Here is a 21,082-nt window from a genome sequence, read left to right on the forward strand (position 1 = left end):
CATGTAACGGTGAATTTTGTTCTAGGAAACAGCAGGCATAAGATGCATCCAAGTTCAAATTATGGTAGTGTAGTGGTTAGCACAGCGCTTTATGTTTTTCCTTGTAAACACCTGTGTTTTTTACCACAGTCCAAAGAGGTACAGTTTGGTAGGTTAATCGGTCATTGTAAATTGTCCCGTGATTCAGCTAAGATTAAATCAGGGGATTGCTGAGCAGCACGACTCGAAGGGCCAGAAGATCCTATTCCACACTGTATCTCAATAAATAAATTATTACTTTATTATCTAAGTATGTCTACAATTGTGGTGAATTACATATACCTGTCTGGACATGCCCCCTGCTGACTGCTCCTGTGGCTCCTCCCACAGACCCCGGTATAAAGGCGATCAAGGCCTGAGCCCGGCCTCTCGGTCTTCAGGATGTAGTATGGTGGTCACTCACTGCTTGTTCCTTCTTCCAGTCAATAAAAGCCGATATCTCGCCTTACGTCTCAGTGTGAGTTATTGATGGTGCATCAACAATATAGAACCTTGAGATTCATCTTCTTGCAGGCAGCCACAAAGCAAAGAAACACCAAGTCCTGAAGATGGATCTCAGCTCTGCATGTCGACTGTTTATTCATTTCCATAAATGCTACCTGACCTGTTGAGTTCCTCCAGCTTTTTGTGTGTGGTTGCTTTGGATTTCCAGCATCTGCAGACTTTCTTGTGTTTACCATTGAACCAGTGTAAAGGAAACCCCTACACAACAAGACCATCAGACAGATGTTCAAGACAAAAGAACATGTCAGACAAACAGCAAAAAGTGAACAAATAAAACACAAAAACATTAAGCTTGAAGAATATCCAAGTTTCTGTCATTTTAAATTATAATTATTCTTGGCACTTGTGAGCCCCTGTTTGGCAAAACAAGTGTAGCTTGAAGAACAAAAACTATTAACAGGTGTCACAAGCAGTATTATGTGTTGGTGCTAATCAAAATAAATCTTACTAAATTAAATTCATATACCCTGGTCAATGAAGATATTTTTGTTCAGTTTCATTTTAAGTCTGCTCTTTTCTCAAGTGATTATGTCACACACCATTAATGATATATCCTCCTTGTGCAGTGCATGGATGTTGTTTAACATCTCTATCAGATTTGTATTCTATTTTTATGTGCCTCTGGGATTTGACAAGTAGCTACTAGTTTTAGCAGCTGTACCAGGAGCTTTGATGAACCAGTTGCTTGGTTAAGTTGACTTTGTGTGTTCATAGACAGTAGACAATAGATAATAGGTGCAGAAGTAGACCATTCAGCCCCTCAAGTCTGCACTGCCATTCTGAGATCATGGCTGATCATTCACTATCAATACCCAGTCCCTGCCTTGTCCCCATATCCCTTGATTCCCCTATCCATCAGATATCTATCTAGCTCCTTCTTGAAAGCATCCAGAGAATTGGCCTCCACCGTCTTCCGAGGCAGTGCATTCCACACCTCCACAACTCTCTGGGAGAAGAAGCTCTTCCTCAACTCTGTTTTAAATAACTGACCTCTTATTCTCAATCCATGCCCTCTGGTACTGGACTCTCCCAACATCTGGAACATATTTCCTGCCTCAATCCTATCAAATCCTTTAATTATCTTATATGTTTCAATCAGATCCCCTCTCAATCTCCTCAATTCCAGCGTGTACAAGCCCAATCTCTCCAATCTCTCTGCGTAAGACAGCCCTGCCATCCCAGGAATCAACCTAGTGAATCTACGCTGCACTTCCTCAATTGCCAGAATGTGCTTCCTTAAACCTGGAGACCAAAACTGTACACAATATTCCAGGTGTGGTCTCACCAGGGCCCTGTACAAATGCAAAAGGACATCCTTGCTCTTGTACTCAATTCCCCTTGTAACAAAGGCCAACATTCCATTTGCCCTCTTCACTGCCTGTTGCACTTGCTCATTCACCTTCATTGACTGGTGAACTAGGACTCCTAGGTCTCTTTGCATCTCTCCCTTACCTAACTCTGCACCGTTCAGACAATACTCTGCCCTCTTGTTCCAGCTTCCAAAGTGGATAACTTCACATTTATTCACATTGAATGACATCTGCCAAGTATCTGCCCACTCACCCAGCCTATCCAAGTCTCCCTGTATTCTCCTAACGTCCTCTTCGCATGTCACACTGCCACCCAGTTTAGTATCGTCAGCAAACTTGCTGATATAGTTTTCAATGCCCTCATCTAAATCGTTGACATAAATCGTAAAGAGCTGTGGTCCCAATACAGAGCCCTGTGGTACCCCACTAGTCACCTCCAGCCAGTCCGAGAAACATATGTGCTTTTGTAAAAGATAATTACATTTGAAGTAAGACCTTAAGATATAGGAGCAGAATTAGACTATTCCCCGCTATTTCATCGCGGCTGATCCATTTTCCCACTTGGCCAATCTCTGGCTTTCTCCCCATATCTCTTCATGCCATGACTAATCAAGAATCTATCAATCTCTGCTTTAAATATACCAAGGCAGAGATTTGGACCTCTACAGATTTCCACAGATTCATCACTCTCTGGCAAAAGAACTTCCTTCCGACCTCCGTTCTAAATGGATGTCCCTCTACTCTGAGACTGTGTCCTCTGGTCTTGGGACTCCCCCACCATAGGAAACATGCTATCCACATCTGACTTGAGGCTTTTCAACTCTTGACAGGGTTCAATGAGGTCACCCTTCATTCTTCTGAATTGTATTGAGTATAGGAGCCATCAAATGCTCCTCATCTGACACGCCTTTCGATACCGGAATCATTTTCATCAATCTCCTTTGAAGCCTTTTCAATTGTGTTGATGCAAATGAACTTTAATCTAAAATATTTGCTTGATTACTACTAAATATTAAACTATGTACCTATTCACAAGTACATGATGCTAACTATTGAACCAATAAATCATCCTTGATAGACATCATGGAATAAAACTCATAATTTTTTTTAAAAGACAGGCTAGATAAAGGGAGAATATTTTAACTAGAATCAGGGAGCATAATGTCAAAATATGAGGTAGGCTATTTAGAATTGAGATGAGCAAGTTTCTCTTCATTCAGAAGCTGCAGATTATTTTGCCCACTGCGGAGACTGCATCATTCAGTTCATTAGAAACAATGACTTTTGGATATTTTTGGGAAGCAAGTGATATGGGGACAATGGCACTCAGGTAAGGAACAGAAGAAGGTGGTTCTTGTTTATACCCAGGGTGTTTTTGATACCATAGAGAACATTCGGGCCGTTTCGGGCCGAGACCCTTCGTCAGGACTAACGAAGGGTCTCAGCCCGAAACATAGACTGTACTTCTCCCTATAGATGCTGCCCAGCCTGCTGCATTCCACCAGCATTTTGTGTGTGTGTTGCTTGAATTTCCAGCATCTGCAGATTTCCTCGTGTTAGCAGTTCTTGGATTGTAGTGCAATGTACTCAAGAATCGTAATTAAGTTATTAGATTTTCTTTGTAATTGGAAGGGAGGTACTTAATAATTTTGATTTAAATTTACTTGATCAGGAATGATTGCATGAGCTGTGCAATGTTCCCACCTCAGAACATGTCTGAACTTGGAATGAAAGCTGGTGATCCACTTATTGCTCAATGTATGCGAGTCAATACAGCCCACTGTATTTGTCACTCTGGTGTCAACTGGCCTGTTTTTAAACAAGCAGATTAATTGATTGCATTGCAAAATGTGAACAATGTTTCAGAACATTTTGTATTCCTCAAAGTTCTATAAAATGAATGGTCATTGGTAATTTTAGTTTATTGCAGGGTTTATTTAGTTCACTGAGTTATAAGGAAAGGGTCAATAGGTTAGAACTTTGTACCCTGGAACATGGAAGATTGGGGGGAGGTTTGGTAGAGGTTTACAAAATTATGAGGGGTATAGATGGGGTAAATGCAAGCAGGCTTTTTCCCTCTGTTATTGGTGAGACTCCAACTAGAGGTCATAGGTGAAATGCTTAAGGGGAACATGAAGGGAAACTTCTTCACTCAGTGGGTCATGGGAATGTGGAATGAGCTGCCAGCACAAGTGGTGAATACGATTTCTATTTCAGCGTTTAAGTTGGGTGCGTGGATGGGAAAGGTATGGAGGCCTATGGTCCCAGTGCAGGTCGATAGCTTCACACTCTGTGGTCTGAAGGGCCTGTTTCTGTGCTGAATTTTTCAGTGACTCTATATCCTACGTACATTGTTTTGCTGCTTAAAGCACCCAGCCTCTGACGGTCCTTAAGGCTCTTTTCTGTGCAGCCTCCATAATGCCAAGGGGATAGTAGGTTCTGCAGAGCGAGCAGCCAGTAAAGCCTCCACACCCACCTCTTTCGGCTCACATCGTGCCTCTGGCACTGCTCTATCAAATTCATCCAGACTTTGTAGGAGTAATTGATGCACCATCAATAACTCTTGGAGACGTGAGGCGAGATATAGGCTTTTATTGGCTGGAAGAAAGAACAAGCAGCAATTGACCACCACACTGCATCCTGGAGACTGAGGCCAGGGCTGTGTCCCCAATCGCCTTTATACCAGGGTCCATGGGAGGAGCCACAGGAGCAGTCAGTGGGGGGGTGGGGGTGGGGGTGTCCAGACAGGTATATGTAGTTCACCACATTACCAATATTTCCGTGCATGGCTCTTGCTATTTTCAGGCTCCCTGTGTAAAATGGCATAAATGTGGAACTTTGGAACTGGCTGGCTGTCATTTTCCAAACTACCCTCTTGACATTTGGCCATTTTCGCAGTCCAGTGGCAGGGGAGGGAGTTCCGGACGAAGACCAGGATTTGTACTATAGAATCTATTTGTATCGACTTCCATAGGTGAGACCCGGCTTAGGAACAGTGTTTGCATTTATTTGATTGGACAGCGGTGGTTGTGAGTCAAAATTTCGAGCTATTAAGCGATGTTAGTTGCATGGTGCTGTTCCCAGTACATTCTCAGTGAAATGCCTTTAGCTTAGGGCATATCAAGTTTTTACCAGGTGAAGATTGCCATAAAACCATAAGACATGGGGAATAGAATTAGGCCATTCAGCCCATCAAGTTGGTTCCATCATGGCTGATCCTGGACCCCACTCAACCCCGTATACCTGCCTTCTCGCCATATTTTTTGATACCCTGACTGATCAGGAAACTATCAAATTTCACCTTACTATACCCACAGCCTTGGCCTCCACCACAGTCTGTGGCAGAGAATTCCACAGATTCACTACTCTCTGGCTAAAAAATCTTCCTTACCTTTGTTCTAAAGGGTTGCCCCAAAATTTTTAGGCTGTGTCCTCTATTTCTGGATACCCCCACCAGAGGAAACATCCTCTCCATATTCACCCTATCTAGTCCTTTCAACATTCGGTAGGTTTGAAAGAGATCCCCTCATAGTCTTCTAAATTCCAGTGAGCACAGGCCCAAAGCTGCCAAATGCTCCTAATATGTTAACCCCTTCATTGCCATTTTGTAAATCCAACAAGGATGCTCCTCTCACATGAAGGCAATTACACGTACTCTGGGACTGGTTTGATTAGGCAGCTGATTCCCAAAACTTAGAAGAATATACGAGAGGTGATGGATAAGTTTGTGGCCTAAGGCAGAAGGAGTCAGTTTTAGAAAACCTAGCACATTTACTTTTCAACATAGTCCCCTCCTACTTAGTTCAGTGGTCGTGGAGCATACGGATCCCTTCTTTGTAGAAGTCACCCACAGCGAAGGTGATTGATAAGTTTGTGGCCTACGGTAGGAGATGAGTTATTAACTTCAAACTGTGCATTTTCATTTAAAGAGTTGAACTGCATGTGCATGTAACAACAGTGTCTTGAACCTCCAGGTGGTCCACAGCAGGGGGGTGATTGATAAGTTCATGGCCTAGGGTAGACGGAGAGGAGTTATAGAGCTCTCATTACATGCACGTGCAGTTCAACTCTTTGAGTGAAAATGCAGAAAGTTTGAAGTTAATACTCGTCTCCTTCTACCTTAGGCCTCAAACTTATCAATCAGCCCACACTGTGGACCATTTCTGGAGGTCCAAGACACCGACTTCTACAAAGAAGGGATCTGTATGCTCCACGACCACTGGACTCAGTTTGTAAATGCGGGAAAAATAAATGTGCTAGGTTTTCTAAAATTGACTCCTTCTACCTTAGTCCTTGAACTTATCAATCACCCCTCGTACATAAACTGTGAGAAAGCGAAGCCATGTGTGTAGGCCATGCACACATCGAGACTGTCCTCCCCATCGATAAGATTGAGTCTTATCCTGTGGCCAGTGCAACCAAGAGAGAAGCAGAAAACCATATGGTTCCTTAATGCACAAAATAAATTTACAGTTGCAAAGGTCAAAGGTGATCTCCCTTTTTAAATATTGCAGTACTAATTATTACAGTCATCTCTCATGGAATCTCAGGCCTGGGTGGAGGAGGTGGGGAATGGGGTTGTGGTTGTGTGGGTTGCTCAGCCCCTTGAATGGCAGTTGCTTAGGGTAGAGGTGGAAGTCAGAGGGGAAAACCTCAAATTACGATTGCAGAAAGCCAGGAAATGTCTGTTTCTTCGTTAGTACTGATTGTGAGTAAGGTTCTATGGTTGAACCGGTGCCAAGAGAGAGAGATTTGTTGGAAGGACAGATCTGGGAGTTGCATTGTTTGGGTATCTGGCATCCTCAATCGGGCTTTGGTTTTCTCCTTTTTCAGGGAAAGGGGTGTGGTGAGTAGTATGCTATTGTATTTTCAAAAAGTCTGTTTGCAGAACAATGAGCTAATAAATACTTGCGTAAGCCAGCAGGACAGGTATAAAGTACTTTCAGAAATGCTCAGACATTCAAATGCAAAATTTCTGTGTGACACCGAAGTTAATTCATCTGCTTAAATTCAATACACACAAAAATCTGTATATAATGGGCTGAAGCAACTTTATAGCCAGTCTTCAACAATTATTTAGTAATTTTACAACAGAATTGACACATTATCTGATATTTCAACATTATTTTCACATTTTATTGGTCTGTCACTGGTTTTGAATATCTGAATTGTATAAGTCAGATAATATTGCATAAAAGATTCAAAGTGAAGAAAGCTGTTAGTTATTTTCTGAACTCTATTGCCTCAATAATATGTCTCAAGTTGTGCTGCACATAGGGAGGGAGGGAGATGAACTTTGCTAGTGGTATATAAAATGTGTTAACTTAGCAGCAGCAGCACATTGCAATACATGATAAATATAGAAAAAATAAATGAATGAAAGTATACATGTATATTAAATAGAGCAAATTAAAAATAGAGCAAAAACAAAAATACAATAAAAGCATTTATGGGTTCAATGTCTATTTAGAAATCTGATGGCAGAGGGAAGAATCTGTTCCTGATTTGCTGATTGTGTGCCTTCAGGCTTCTGTACCTCCTTCCTGTCGGTATCAATTGGAAGAGGGCATGTCCTGGGTGATGGGGATCCTTAACAATGGACAGTGCCTTTCTGAGGCAGTGCTCCATGAAGATGTTTTAGAAGCTAGTGCCCAAAATGGAGCTGACTAATTTTATAACTTTCTGTAGCTTCTTTCAGTCCTGTGCAGTAACCCCTCCTGCCCCCATACTAGACAGTGATGGAGTCAGAACGGTTTCCCCACTAGATCTGTAGAAGTCTTCAAGTGTTTTGGGTTACAAACCAAATCTCTTCAAACTCTTAATGAGATATAGCTGCTGTTTTGCTTTAATAGCTTTGTCAATATGTTGCGACCAGCTTAGATCCTCAGCGATATTGACACCCAGGAACTTGAAACTGCTCACTGTCTCCACTAATGATCCCTCTGTGAGGATTGGTTCATGTTCCCTCATCTTACCCTTTCTGGTAGATTGGGTAAAAGCAAGAAGACTTGAGGACTGGAGTTATAGGGAAAAGTTGAATAGGTTAGGACTTTATGGGAGAATGAGGGGAGATTTGATAGAGGTATACAAAATGATAGGGTAAATGCAATTAGGTTTCATTCACTAAGGTTGGGTGAGACTACAACTAGATGTCATGGATTAAGGGTAAAGGGTGAAATGTTTAAGTGAAATTTGAGGGGGAGCTTCTGTGGTGAACTACATATACCTGTCTGGAGATGCCCCCCTGCTGATTGCTCCTGTGGCTCCTCCCATAGACCCCGGTATAAAGGCGATCGAGGCCTGAGCCCGGCCTCTCAGTCTCCAGGATGTAGTAGGGTGGTCACTCACTGCTTGTTCCTTCTTCTAGTCAATAAAAGCCGATATCTCGCCTTTACGTCTCAGAGTGAGTTATTGATGGTGCATCAGCTTCTTCACTGAGAGCGGTAAGAGTGTGAAACAAACTGCCAGCGGAAGTAGTGGACGTGGGTTTGGTTTCAACATTCGAGGTTTGGATTGATACATGGTGGGAGGGGTATTGAGGACTGTGGTCCAGGTGCAGATCGATGGGACAAGGCTGAAAAATAGTTTGGCTTAGACTAAACGGATGCATGGGCCTACTTGTGTGCTGCAGCACTCTTCGATTAAGACTCAACATTTATTTTCTTAAAATAATAAGGATGGAAGATATATCTGGGTTAAAGCTCTCCAGTAAACATAATATCAGCTGTGTGACCTTGTATCAGTATATGAGATATAATTTTTACTACAGTAAAGCTCTTTACAAATACATTTATCTTACTTGTGGAGTGTAGATGGGACCATGGAAATATTGTAATATTACTAAAGATAATAGATATCCCCAGTGGTAAAGTCAGTAAATTTAGAAAAAGTATGTTGGAAATTCCTCCTTTAATATTTTTGAGTGCGACTTTAATAATCTGAATCAAATGTGAACTTGTCACCTTCACAACATTAAATATTAGCTTTTCTTATGAATTATTGTGTCATCGTATGCATTTGGGGAATTTGAAACAATGCCTGTTTAAAAAGGAGCAACCTAATATCCTGTCTAAGTCACTACATGTGCTGCTGCTGGTATTGCTTAATGTAACTCACAGTATTCTTAGCCGTTTCAATACCCAGTATGTATGGGAATACATAAGGCTGCCTTTGTTTTGACATGCACATAATAGTTTTCAGTCATGGTTATGTTTATGAATATTCATACTGTTCTTGTGCCTACATTGCAAATGCCACATGCTGGAAAATCATTGCAGTCACAGGCCCAACACTCAGAAGTGTGTATTTATATTTTTTTAGAAAGTCACAAAATAATCATAGCTTGAATGCAAAAGGCAGACGAGAAATTCTGTTGCACAATACGGGCCCTCCCTCCCAAGAGTGTACAATTGAAAATCAAATTGTACTAGCCAGTGCAAACTGGGATGCACAGTAGTGTAGTGGTTAGCACAACGCTTTACAGTACAGGTGACCCAGGTTCAATTCCCACCGCTGTCTGTAAGGAGCTTATTCATTCTTCCCAGAGTCCAAAGACGTACCGGTTGGAAGGTTAATTGATCATTGCAAATTGTCCCATGGTTAGGCTGGGGTTAAATCGGGATTGCTGGGCGCTGTGACTCAGGAGGGCTGGAAAGGCTGATTCTGCGCTCTATCTCGATCAATAAATAAATAAATACATTAATCAGGAACAACGTCTATTTCCTTGACTATACTTGTGAAAATTTTGAAAATATTGGTGCTCATTTTTGAGTGTTTTTTAAGGTGTTAATTGAAATAAATGATCTGAGGACAACATCTTTTCAGCTTATTTATGGTTCTGAATGTTACTGATTGCTGTTGGCTTGTCATTTTCAGTACTGTGCAAAAGTCTTAGGTTTGTGTGTGTGTGTGTGTCTCTCTCTCTCTCTCTCTCTCTCTCTTTTCTCCCCCCCCACCCCCCCGCCTCTCTATTGTGGACTGGAAGTGGGAAGCAGACAGGGAGAAGGGAATCATGGTTGGGAGAGGGGAGGGAACGGGAAGCACTGGAGAGTTAATATATAATGATGAATAAACCAATTGTTTGGAACCAAGTGACCTTTCCCGGTGTCTCAGGGCTGGATATGTCTGCACTCGTATTAGCCTCACCTTCCCCCCCCCCCCCCCCACCCGGCACTCCTTTGCCACCTGTCCCATACCCCTCCCTCGGCACTCCACCCTCGCCATTCCCAACATCCTTTACTGCTGTCATATTTACACTCACTCTCTGCTCCATGTTGACCAATGGAGTACTCTGCCAGATTCTTAGACATTTATGTGTCTATGACCAGTTTTGTGCATATAGCCCTCAGATATGAAACTTACTTTAAGTGTGTTTTAAACAAAATGTTATTGACAATATTTTTATATCTGTACGTATATCCCTTAGCAACGTGGAGACATCTGCTGTTAAATTGCACTTGTCATTGCATCTTCTGTTGTCAGCATGAGAAATTGGTGTTATTAATTATTTTTGTGGGTCCGACAGATGTTTTGTGGCTTTTAAATAACACTTGTGAGATCTCATTTCTGTGGAGTATTTGGCCAGTGTACGTACCGAGCTGATGTTACTGCATGTGGAGTAATCCCCCATCAAAGGCATGCAGATCTATGGATAACGCACATTTGTACCAATTCTTCCACTTGAAGTATTCCAGCCAGCTCTTCCTGGGTTGAAAGTTGTGTTCGACGATAAGACGGGTAGTACCTGCAAATGCTAATCATCTACTTGAATAGCAACACAAACAAAATGCTGGAAGGACTCGGCAGCTCAGGCTTCATCTGTAGAAGTCGAAGTTTCGGGCCGAGACCCTTCAGCAGAACTCAAGCCAGATCTCTTCCAGCATATTGTGTATGTTGCTTTGGATTTCCAGCATCTGTAGACTTTCTTGTGTTTACGACCAACTTGAATATGTTCGGGTCTGGTGATTAATCTTTTTAAAGAAGCTACTATGATTCTACATTTTCACATTGCAGAGTTCTGTAAAGTGTGACATACGTTAAAGAGCTTCAAGGCTTGTGCAGAAATGGGGTGCATCCGTAAGCGTTGTTTGTCAAATACAGCCTGACTTGGGGAGACCTAGGGACAGACTTATGCAGTTCCCTGAAAGTGGCAACACTGTTAGACTGGGTGGAGAAGAAGATATTACACAAATTTGCCTTTCCTCAATAAACCCTTGAATGCAGAAACTGGGATGTCCAGTTGTATCTGCACGACCTTGGTGAGATCAGACCTGGAGTATTGTATATAGTTCCAGTTGTCTATTTACGGTCTAGAAAAATGTGATTAAACTGGAAAGGATGCAAGGAAGATTCACAAGAATGTTACCAGGACTAGAGGGCTTGAGTTCAAAGGAGAGAATGGAGAAGCTGAGTTTATTTTCCCTTGGAGGATGGAGGTGACTTTACATAGCATGTAAAGTAGTGTGTGATTTACTATTGATACAGCATGTTGATTGGTGGCCTCCTCCTGAGCTGCCTTCCAGGTGGAAGAGCAGCACCTTATAATTCTATCTGGGTAGTCTCCAACCTGTTGGCATGAATAGCAATTTATCCTTCTGGTTTTAAAAAAAAGTTTTACCTCATCATCTTTTCCCTGCTCTAACCTCTTGCGTCTTCTCACCTGCCTATCTCACTTCCCCCTGGATTCCCTTTCTCCTGTGGTCCGTTTTCCTCTCCTATCAGATTCCTTCCTCTCCAGCCCTTTACCTTCCCTACCCAACTGGATTCACACGTCACCTTCTAGCTATCCTCCTTCCCCACCTTTTTATTCTAGCATCTTCCCCCCTTCCATTCTAGTCTTGAGGAAGGGCCTCAGTCCTAAACATCGACTGTTTATTCATTTCCAGAGATACTGCCTGGCCAGCTGCGGTTCTCCAGCATTTTGTGTGTGTTGCTTTGGCTTTCCAGCATCTGTTGAACCTCAAATGAAATAATCACCTTTTCTGCCACACTCTCTCCAGAAACGTAGAAGTGCTCCACTTGCATTTGGACATTCTCCAGCCTTGTCCTTTTCTCGTTGACCTAGGAGCACTGCTTAATAAACTAAAGCACAAAACTAAAGTCTCGAAAATAAGCTGTCAAATGATGACATCAGATATTTATTGTAGGAAATGGTCAAACTAATTGCCCTTGTGCTTTTGGACATTTATCTGACCTTAGTCCTCCTAATGCATTGCTGTCACATTTGTTTATTTAGCGATAGAGCAGGGAGTTGGCCCTTTTGAGTCATGCTGCCCCAGTGACCTCACAATCCCGATTAACCCTAACGTAATCATGGGACATTTACAATGACCACTCAACCTACCCGGTACGTCTTTTGACAGTGGGAGGAAACCGGAGCACGCAGAGAAGACTCACTGGTTCCACACGGACTGTTTACAGAATGGCGCAAGAAATGAACTCTGAACTCCAGCACGCCACGAACTGTAATAGCGTCACACTAACCGCTTGGAGGCTGTCCTCGAAAAGCTCAGCTTTGGACTCTGCATTTCAGTGTGGAGGCACCAATCTGACCGGATACAGCAAGAGTACCAGGGATGGCAGGTTCCTGAGAGGAATGATAGAGCAGCCATGATGGAATGGCAGAGTAGACTTGATGGGCCCAGTGTCCTCATTCTGCTCCTGTGTCTTATGGTCTTAACACTGCCCTGGAAAAGGTGGCTCCACTGGGACGACATTGCTCCTTTGCCAGGCTGCCATCTTAGCAGTCCTGTGGTTAGTTGATAAGCAGGTGACTGGTCTGCAGTGATACCCTGCAAACACCTTCGCCTTCTGGAGTCCATAACCATGATGAAGCAATCAAAGCTGTTGCTCTACCGTTAGAAACTGTAACAAATTTTAGGCATTGTCTACTGTACCCTCCTCCGCATTGATGAGACCCAACTTATATTGGAGAACCGTTTTGTTGAGCACCTCTGCTCCATCCACCTTTCCTCTTCCTCTATTCCTCATTCTGGCCTCTTAACTCTTCTCACCTACCTATCACCTCTCCCGGTGTCCCTCCTCCTTCACTTTCACCTATGGTTCACACTCCTCTCCTATCAGTTTTCTTCTTAGCCAGCCCTATGCCTTTTCCACCTTCACCTCCCAGCTTCTTACTTCATTCTCCCCTCTGCCCTCCATCTGGCTTTACCTATAGCCTTCCCCTCCCCACCACCTCTTATCCTGCCTCCCCCTTTTCTTTCCAGTCCTGATGATGTCTCAGCCCGAAACACGACTTCTGATTCATTTCCATGGATGCTGCCTGACCTGCTGAGGTTTTGTGTGTGTTGTACTTGAGCAAGAAGCCGCTAACCAGTGGAGGTTGTATTGGATGATAAAAAACATGTGAAAGAATTTAACTGCCACCTTGTGGTTAGTTGTGTTCCATTTGCTCCAATCCCTCTCTGTCAGGTTGGCGTGGGAATTCATACTAATAATGAATGCAGTTGATATAGCTGGACTCCAATAAAACAAGTTCTTTGTCTTGCATACCAATTGGCATTCTCTAAAGTTGAATTTACATGTGACTTGATCTCCATTGTGTTATTAACAATATTACCCCTTCCCCATGCCCAGCTGGAAATATTGGTGGCCGATGTAACATCATCTGTACTTCCCTCCTAATTTTGCACTGTCAGAACTTTGGCTATGAATGTGAAATTGAATGCTTGTTCCTGTTTGTCATCCCCTCCCTTCTTTACCGTAAGACATTGGAGCAGAATTAGGCCATTCGGACTCTGCCTTTTCATCATGGCTGATCTACTTCCCTTTCACCCCTGTTCTCCTGCCTTCTCCCCATAACCTTTCATGCCCTGACTAATCTAGAACCTATCAACCTCTGTCCTAAATGACTTGGCCTCCACAGCTACCTTTGGCAGCAAATTCCACAGATTCTACACTCTTTGGCTAAAGAAATTCCTCTTCATCTCTGTTCTAAATGGACATCCCTCTATTTTGAGGTTGTGCCCTCTGGTCCTAGACTCCCCACTGAAGGACACATCCACTCTATCTATGCCTTTCAACATTCAATAGGTTTCAATGAGTTTCTCCCAACTTATTCTTCTAAATTCCAGTGACTACTGGCCCAGAACCTTCAATTGCTCTAACCACTTCATACCTGGAATCCAGTCCATATCCTAACTTACTAAAGTGGAATGAGAACATGGACTTCTCTCATCACTCCTATGCTTTACGAAAAATCTCAGCCAACAAACATCTGTAGTAAATGGGCACATAAGTGAGTGCTATCCAATTTTCTTTTTGAAGACCAGGTTCCTGGTGAGTGTCTGTCCACTGGCCTGACTAAGTCATGTCTTCCTGTCTCTCACTTCTCATTTTATAACCTCTCATAAAGTCTGCTTTAATAATCAGCTCTAATCTCTGTTTGGGTTACTAAATAAGGTTGGTAAGCCATAAAAAAAAACCAGCACCAGGGGATAAGATGTTACATTGCAGATACATTACTCATAGTAAGATTAGGCACTAACAATTCTAAAAATGGAACCCTTAGAGAGTTAAAGGAACTGAAAACACAGTCATGTTCAAACGATACACAGTACATTTATTATCAAAGTATGTATGCAGTGTCCAACCTGAGATTTATCTTCTACCCAGACAGGCGGGAAACAAACACCATGGAACCTGTTCACAAAAAACACCCAACCCGCAGAAAAAGAACTAACTGCCTAAACGGCAAAAAATGAGCAAATAACACACAGAATGTTAAACATCAAACTGCAGAGTCCTTGAAACAGTCTAGGAATGTTCAGTGTAGCACTGTGTCATTCATTGACTGCAGGCCACAGCCAGTCTGCCCTGATCAAATTGTAGGTTACTTGGCTATTGTGATTTATCCCTTGTGTGAGGGGTGGGAGGAGAGTCAGGGTGCAGTTGATACACACATGAGCAGGGAAATAATTGGACGAATAGACTTCAATCGCATCTGCAAAAATCTGCAGAGGCTGGAAATCCAAGCAACGCACACAAACTGCTGGAGGAGCTCCGCAGCCAGGCAGCATCTTTGGAAAGGAGTACAGTCAACGTTTTGGGCCAAAGAGTCGACTGTACTCTTCCTCAAAGATGCTGCCTGGCCTGGTGAGTTCCCTCAGCATTTTGTGTGTGTTGGAGGAATAGACAGTGGAATTGTTCGTAGACCCAGCTTAGACTCAGTGGAGTGAATGAACGCCAGAGCCGTAAGAGAATATGAGAGTGATACACTGACAGGACGCAGTTTGACTCCAGTCTACCTGACGAAGAGTGAAATATGGGCTGACAAAAAGAGGGAGACACAAGTGACTGCAGGTGCTGGAAAGCTTCAGTAACACACACAATCCCTGGAGGAATTCAGCAGGACAGGTTGCATCTATGGAGGGAAATGAATAGCTGATGTTTTGGACCAAGTCATGATGAAGGGTCTCGACCTGAAACAGCGACGGTTTGTTCCCCTCCATTGATGCTGCTTGACTTGTGTGTTGACAGAAAGAGATGCACAGCTAAATTCTGGAACATTCTGAGTGTGGAAAGACAGTGGCTTGATTGTATCTCACAAGAGTTTCATACTCATGAAAACCAAGGAAATTCATGTGGCTCAAAGCTATTGGCTGTGGCAAAGGGGGTGGTGGAGTGTGACTTTGCAATGGGAGATCATAAGACATAGGAGCAAAATTAGGCTGTTTGGCCCATCAAGTCTGCACTGCCATTTCATCATGTCTAATCCATTTCTCTGTCAAACAAATCTCCTGCCTTCTCCCCGTATCCTTTCAAGCCATGACTAATCAAGGACCTGCCAAGCTCTGCCTTAAATACACCAAATGACCTGGCCTCCACATTCACCTGTGGCAAGGATTTCCATGAATTCACCACTCTGGCTAAAGAAGGTCCTCCTGATCTCCATTCAAATTGGACATCCCTCTATTCTGATGATGTGCCCTCTGGTCCTTGACTTCCCCACCATAGGAAACAAACGAGTGAGTAATATTAACCAAGAATGTAACCTCAGAGTGATAAAGGGCATACGGAGGTCAGTTGCATCCTGATAATGTGACAGATGACAATGGTTAGATAACCATCTATTTCAGCATCCATTTCAACGCAAGAGAAAAGTGTTGCGTCATAATGCTGCAAAATACTAGGTTGGAAAATGTTGGTATTGTATCAGGAATGTCTGTAAAGAAATACGGAGTTGACATAATGACCCATTAAGCAAAGTAACAATTTGGGAACTGCGTTTGACCATGGGACAATTTAGAATGACTAATTAACCTACTAACTGATATGTCTTTGGACTGTGGGAAGAAACTGGAGCACGTGGAGGAGTGAAACCCGCGTGCACACGGGAAGGAACATAAAAACCTGTTTGCAGTGGATATTGGAATTGAATCCCGAACACCCCAAACTGATAAAGCATCAGGCTGTGCTTCACTGCCATGGCGCCATTATGGATGGGTGTCCATTCAAGGGGAGTTTGTAACATAGGCATAGCCTGTACTCTTCTGGCAGGAATAGAGGACGAGCAATCAAAATATCAAATTTTTTGTTTTACTTCCCCTCAAACTCTTACTCCCTCTGCCTAGAAACTTTGAGCCAAGCTGCAGGATAAAAGTCCCACAAACATTGTGATCAAGTGATTGTCATGCATGAATAGCTCTCTGAACACCACATTAATTGACACCAATGGGTTTGTTACACTCAACTGGAGCCTGAACACAATCCTTGACCAAGAGTTAATTAAAATTAATATTTGCTTTTAAAGAATTCCTTTGCTCAAAGCAAATTAACTAATCAATCTCTCTTTTATCAACAGCAAAAGACCCAAATCAAAAGCACCAGCACCTCCAACATTTTCCACGCATGTTGAGAGCTCTTCCGTAACTAAAAGCCAAGAGCATGGAAGTTTAACCATGGAACAGAAAGGCAATGTTGTGAATTCACACATGGATTTAACTGTCGTTCTGCCAGGCGGGGAAGAGCGATCCACCAGTGTAAATGGAAGGTAGTTATCTTTGTACCTTTGCCACGTCTCACCACTGGTGCTGTTTTTACAGCTCTCTAGATTCTGCTTCTTTTCTGGCAATTAATGAAACAACTTGTGTTGGAGCCATGTGTCTATTTTCTATCTGTGTTGTATCTTCTGTTGCATGTTTTTATTACGGGTTATGGTAATTTGTAATATTTGTAATATGCCCCAATATGGTAATTGGGGCAAGGTACAGGTAAATAAGTCGTCATGTATTCACCCTTTGTGCCATTAGTCGAATTAGAGAGAGACTGAGTAGGGGATGGATATTTTTTGTTGACCGCTAATTTCACTAATTCAACTATCACAACAGTAGTTTCATTAGTTTTTTATCGCTATTTTTGGTTGTTTGTCTTTGTCACTTGTCTTGGCGGTCAAGGATCAAACATACATTTTTTGACTTGGAACTCAATTATTTAGAAGTGCATCACCCAGTGTTGAGTTCCTCACTCAGTCTCTCAGCGGTTTTGGTTTGTTCTGAAGTAACTGCGTCAACCTTGTATCCCTTCTAGGCATTCATAGCGTATATGAATACATCAGTGCGGATCTTAATGATGCGATGTAACTTCGTCTAAATTAATCTTTAGTATTAACTCCTGTAAGTTGAGAGCATGCTAATAATTCACATTTTTTGCAATTGTTACATTTTTGCAACCTTGCTAGTATACAGTATTATATAGAAGCTGTTTGGTGTGAATGTAACCTGTTTCATAGTATTTATAGGATGGTTTCTTACTCTGTAACATTGATCAGTGATCAGTTTGAAATCAGTCTATGAAGGGTATTGGTTCTTACTGAATATGAATTGGTTAGTGTGAACTCCAAAGGAATTTAAAAGGTCTTTTCACTCAAGAGCAAAATGTAAAGAACTGCAGAAAATTGATTTTGACGTTGTGGGTGGATCATTTTGAAAAGGTCACCGGAGAGATATTTTTAAGAATTTATATGGTGATACAGCGCAGAGTAGGCCTTTCTGGGCCTTCGAGCCCCACCACTCCAGCTACTCCACAACGCTGATTAACCCTAACCTAATGATGGGACAGTTTACAGTACCTACTCAGTGAAAAAGGACCTAGTGCTTTGATGATTAAACTGCTCTCAGGCTTCTAAATTTTGACTAAGATGAAGGTCTCGCTCTAAGTAAGAACTGGAATTTGATTATATACCAGGTGAGAGAGCAGAAACCTGATTGGATGAGGACTAACCAATCAGGAGGGGTGGACTACGGGGATATAAATACCACTGGATTAGATATGCCTGGGCATCATCCCTGATGAAGGTGGCCCAGTTTGTCATCAAAATGTCGGTTAGAATCAATACCTGTACCTGGTTGGAAGCCTGAGAAGAGCCAGGAAAGCACTAGAAACTTTTCACTTACTTCTGCGGGAAGCCAGGTCACCATAATATTTGTCACTTTAAATCATTGCGTAAAGAGAAGGCGAGTCTTCTTTGTTCTTTAGCCTTCTTCTGAGATGCCGGGACAAGGACACCATCCCTAAGCTTGTGAAGTTATGTTCTGCAGTGGTTTCTCTGACGGCTAAACGCATTCTGCGATGAGCTAGCCAAGCGTTGATTCGGGAGCGTGTCCATTATATTAGATCCGCTCTGAATACCGACGTGAACAGATCCTGTCTCATCAACTGGAATTGTCGACTCTCTAGTGTCTGTTAGTAACTGTGAGTACCTCAACAGGTCCACCACTGCCCAAGGTGAACTAATTTCACAAAGGATCGCTGCTAGCCAATTCCAACTATCTAAACAAAGTGCAGCCATTCCACCACTGGACCCAGAAAGCATTGTCATCGATCAAGCTGGGCAAAGCGTCGACAAAGTGACTAAATCGGTACTCGCCAAGGGGCTAAACTTTGCTCTAGTTCCCAGACCTATATCGTATCAGGACTATATCGGCGGAGAAGAGAAAATGATCTGAAAGCTACCACTGGATTTTGCGGAGCAGATACAAATAGAGGTCTTCATGGCCCTAAAAAAGAGGCGTTTTGCTGAAATGGAACAATACAAAAGGAGAACGACTGGCCCTCAAGGCACTACAGCAAAACCCAGACATCACGATTTTACCAGCGGACAAAGGAAATGCAATGGTCCTGATGTCTGTCTTCTGAGGAATACCACAGGGGAGTCCAACAGATTCTGGACAGAGTTCTACAGCGAGATCCCAGGGATATGGTGGTCAGGATGGCCTCTGCTTTACTGAGGAGATCGGACTGCCGGCAGACATGTGAAAGACACTTCTATCTCAGGCGCCAGTACCACCAAGACTTTACGGGCTCCCCCCCCCCCCACCCCCAAGTCCTATCATCAGTGGGATAGATTCTCCTAATGACTGCCTCATGAATCATTTAACAAGTATGCTGCCCCCCTTTGTTGGGGGGCTATGCGCATCACATCAGGAATTCGACTGACTTTGTGAAAACAACCACCAACATTCAGCTGAGACCCTTCGTGAATCCTGACGAAGGGTCTCGGCCCGAAGCGTTGACTGCTCGTTTCCGCGGATGCTGACCGACCTGCTGAGGTCCTCCAGCTTGTTGTACGTGTTGATTTGACCACAGCACCTGCAGTGTACTTTGTATTTACAGTCAGCCGAACCTGAAGCCCACGGTATTATAGGAAAGACTCTAGAATGGCTGAAGCAGTACTGATTGGCAGGAGGCAAAGAGTGGGAATAAAGGGAACATTTTCTGGCTGGCTGCCAGTGACTAGTGGTATTCCACAGAGGTCTGTGTCGAGACTAATTCTTTTTATATGTCAATGATTTGGATAATGGAGTTTATAGCTTTGAAAAGTTTTGCAGATGATTGAAGATAGATGGGGGAGCAGGTAGCTTTGAGGAAGTAGAGAGGCTCCAGACGGACTTGGACAGATTAGGTGAATGGGCAAAGAAATGGCAGATGGAATGTAGTGTCTGGAACTGTATGGTATGCACTTTGCTAGAAGAACATAGAACATAATGTTGTGCTGACCCTCAAACCCTGCCTCCCATATAACCCCCGCACCTTGAATTCCTCCATATACTTTTCTAGTAGTCTCTTAAACTTCACTAGTGTATCTGCCTCCACCACTGACTCAGGCAGTGCTTTCCACGCGCCAACCACTCTGAGTGAAAAACCTTCCTCTAATATCCCCCTTGAACTTCCTTCCCTTTACCTTAAAGCCGTGTCCTCTTGTACTGAGCAGTGGTGCCCTGGGGAAGAGGTGCTGGCTGTCCACTCTGTCTATTCCTCTTAATATCTTGTACACCTCTATCATGTCTCCTCTCATCCTCCTTCTCTCCAAAGAGTAAAGCCCTAGCTCCCTTAATATCTGATCATAATCCATACTCTCTAAACCAGGCAGCATCCTGGTAAATCTCCTCTGTACCCTTTCCAATACCCTTTCCAAGAGTTGACTATCTTCTAAATGGAGAGAAAATACAAAAAACTGAGGTGCAAAGGGACTTGGGAGTCCTTGTGCAGGATTCCCTAAAGGTTAATTTGCAGGTTGAGGCTGTGGTGATGAAGGCAAATACGATGTTAGCATTTATTTCAAGAAGATTAGAATATAAAAGCAAGATATAACGTTGAGACTTTATAAAGCACTGGTTGAGGCCTCGCGGAATCGTGACAGGTTTGGGCCCCTCGTTGTCCAGCTTGGTGGCACAATAATATCAACGCCAGACTCCAGAGCGAAGACTCACGAGTTCAAATCCAAGTCGGGTTGAGCGTCAAGCTAGCAACTTGGTCTCGTAAAGAGAAGAATAGCTTGCTACGGAAACACCGTCATGACGGTGCCCCGATAACTCCACTGCCCAGTTAAGGACTAATTCTTCTTCTTGGTCCCTTATCTTAGAATGGGCGTGCTGAATCTGAAGAGGATTCAAAGGAGTTTCACAAAAATGATTCCAGGATTGAATGCCTTGTCATATGAAGGGTGCTTGGTGGCTCTGGGCCTGTACTCACTAGAATTCGAAAGAATGAGGGGTGACCTCAATGGTGAAAGGTCTTGACAGGGTGGATGTAGAGAGGATGTTTCCTATGGTGGGAGATTCTAAGTCCAGAGGACATGGCCTCAGAACGGAGGGGAATCCTTTTAGAACAGAGATGAGGAAGAATTTCTTTAGCCAGAGAGTAGTGAATCTGTGGAATTCGTTGCCACAGGCAGCTGTGGAGTCCAATTCTAAGGCAGGGTTTGATGGATT

General features: G+C 43.1%; 1 protein-coding gene across 5 annotated transcripts in view; it reads left to right on the plus strand.

Annotated features, from left to right (window-relative positions):
• cobll1b (cordon-bleu WH2 repeat protein-like 1b) overlaps positions 1-21,082 on the plus strand; it is a 163,820-nt gene that overhangs the window by 85,150 nt on the left and 57,588 nt on the right. For all 5 annotated transcript variants that reach the window (XM_059966438.1, XM_059966439.1, XM_059966440.1 and 2 more), the window contains one exon: positions 16,675-16,863. In XM_059966438.1, coding sequence (XP_059822421.1) covers positions 16,675-16,863 — 189 coding nt within the window. The remainder of the gene's footprint in view (positions 1-16,674; positions 16,864-21,082) is intronic.

Source organism: Hypanus sabinus, chromosome 4 (genome assembly GCF_030144855.1).
Source record: "Hypanus sabinus isolate sHypSab1 chromosome 4, sHypSab1.hap1, whole genome shotgun sequence".
In the NCBI taxonomy this organism is placed as follows: Eukaryota; Metazoa; Chordata; class Chondrichthyes; order Myliobatiformes; family Dasyatidae; genus Hypanus; species Hypanus sabinus.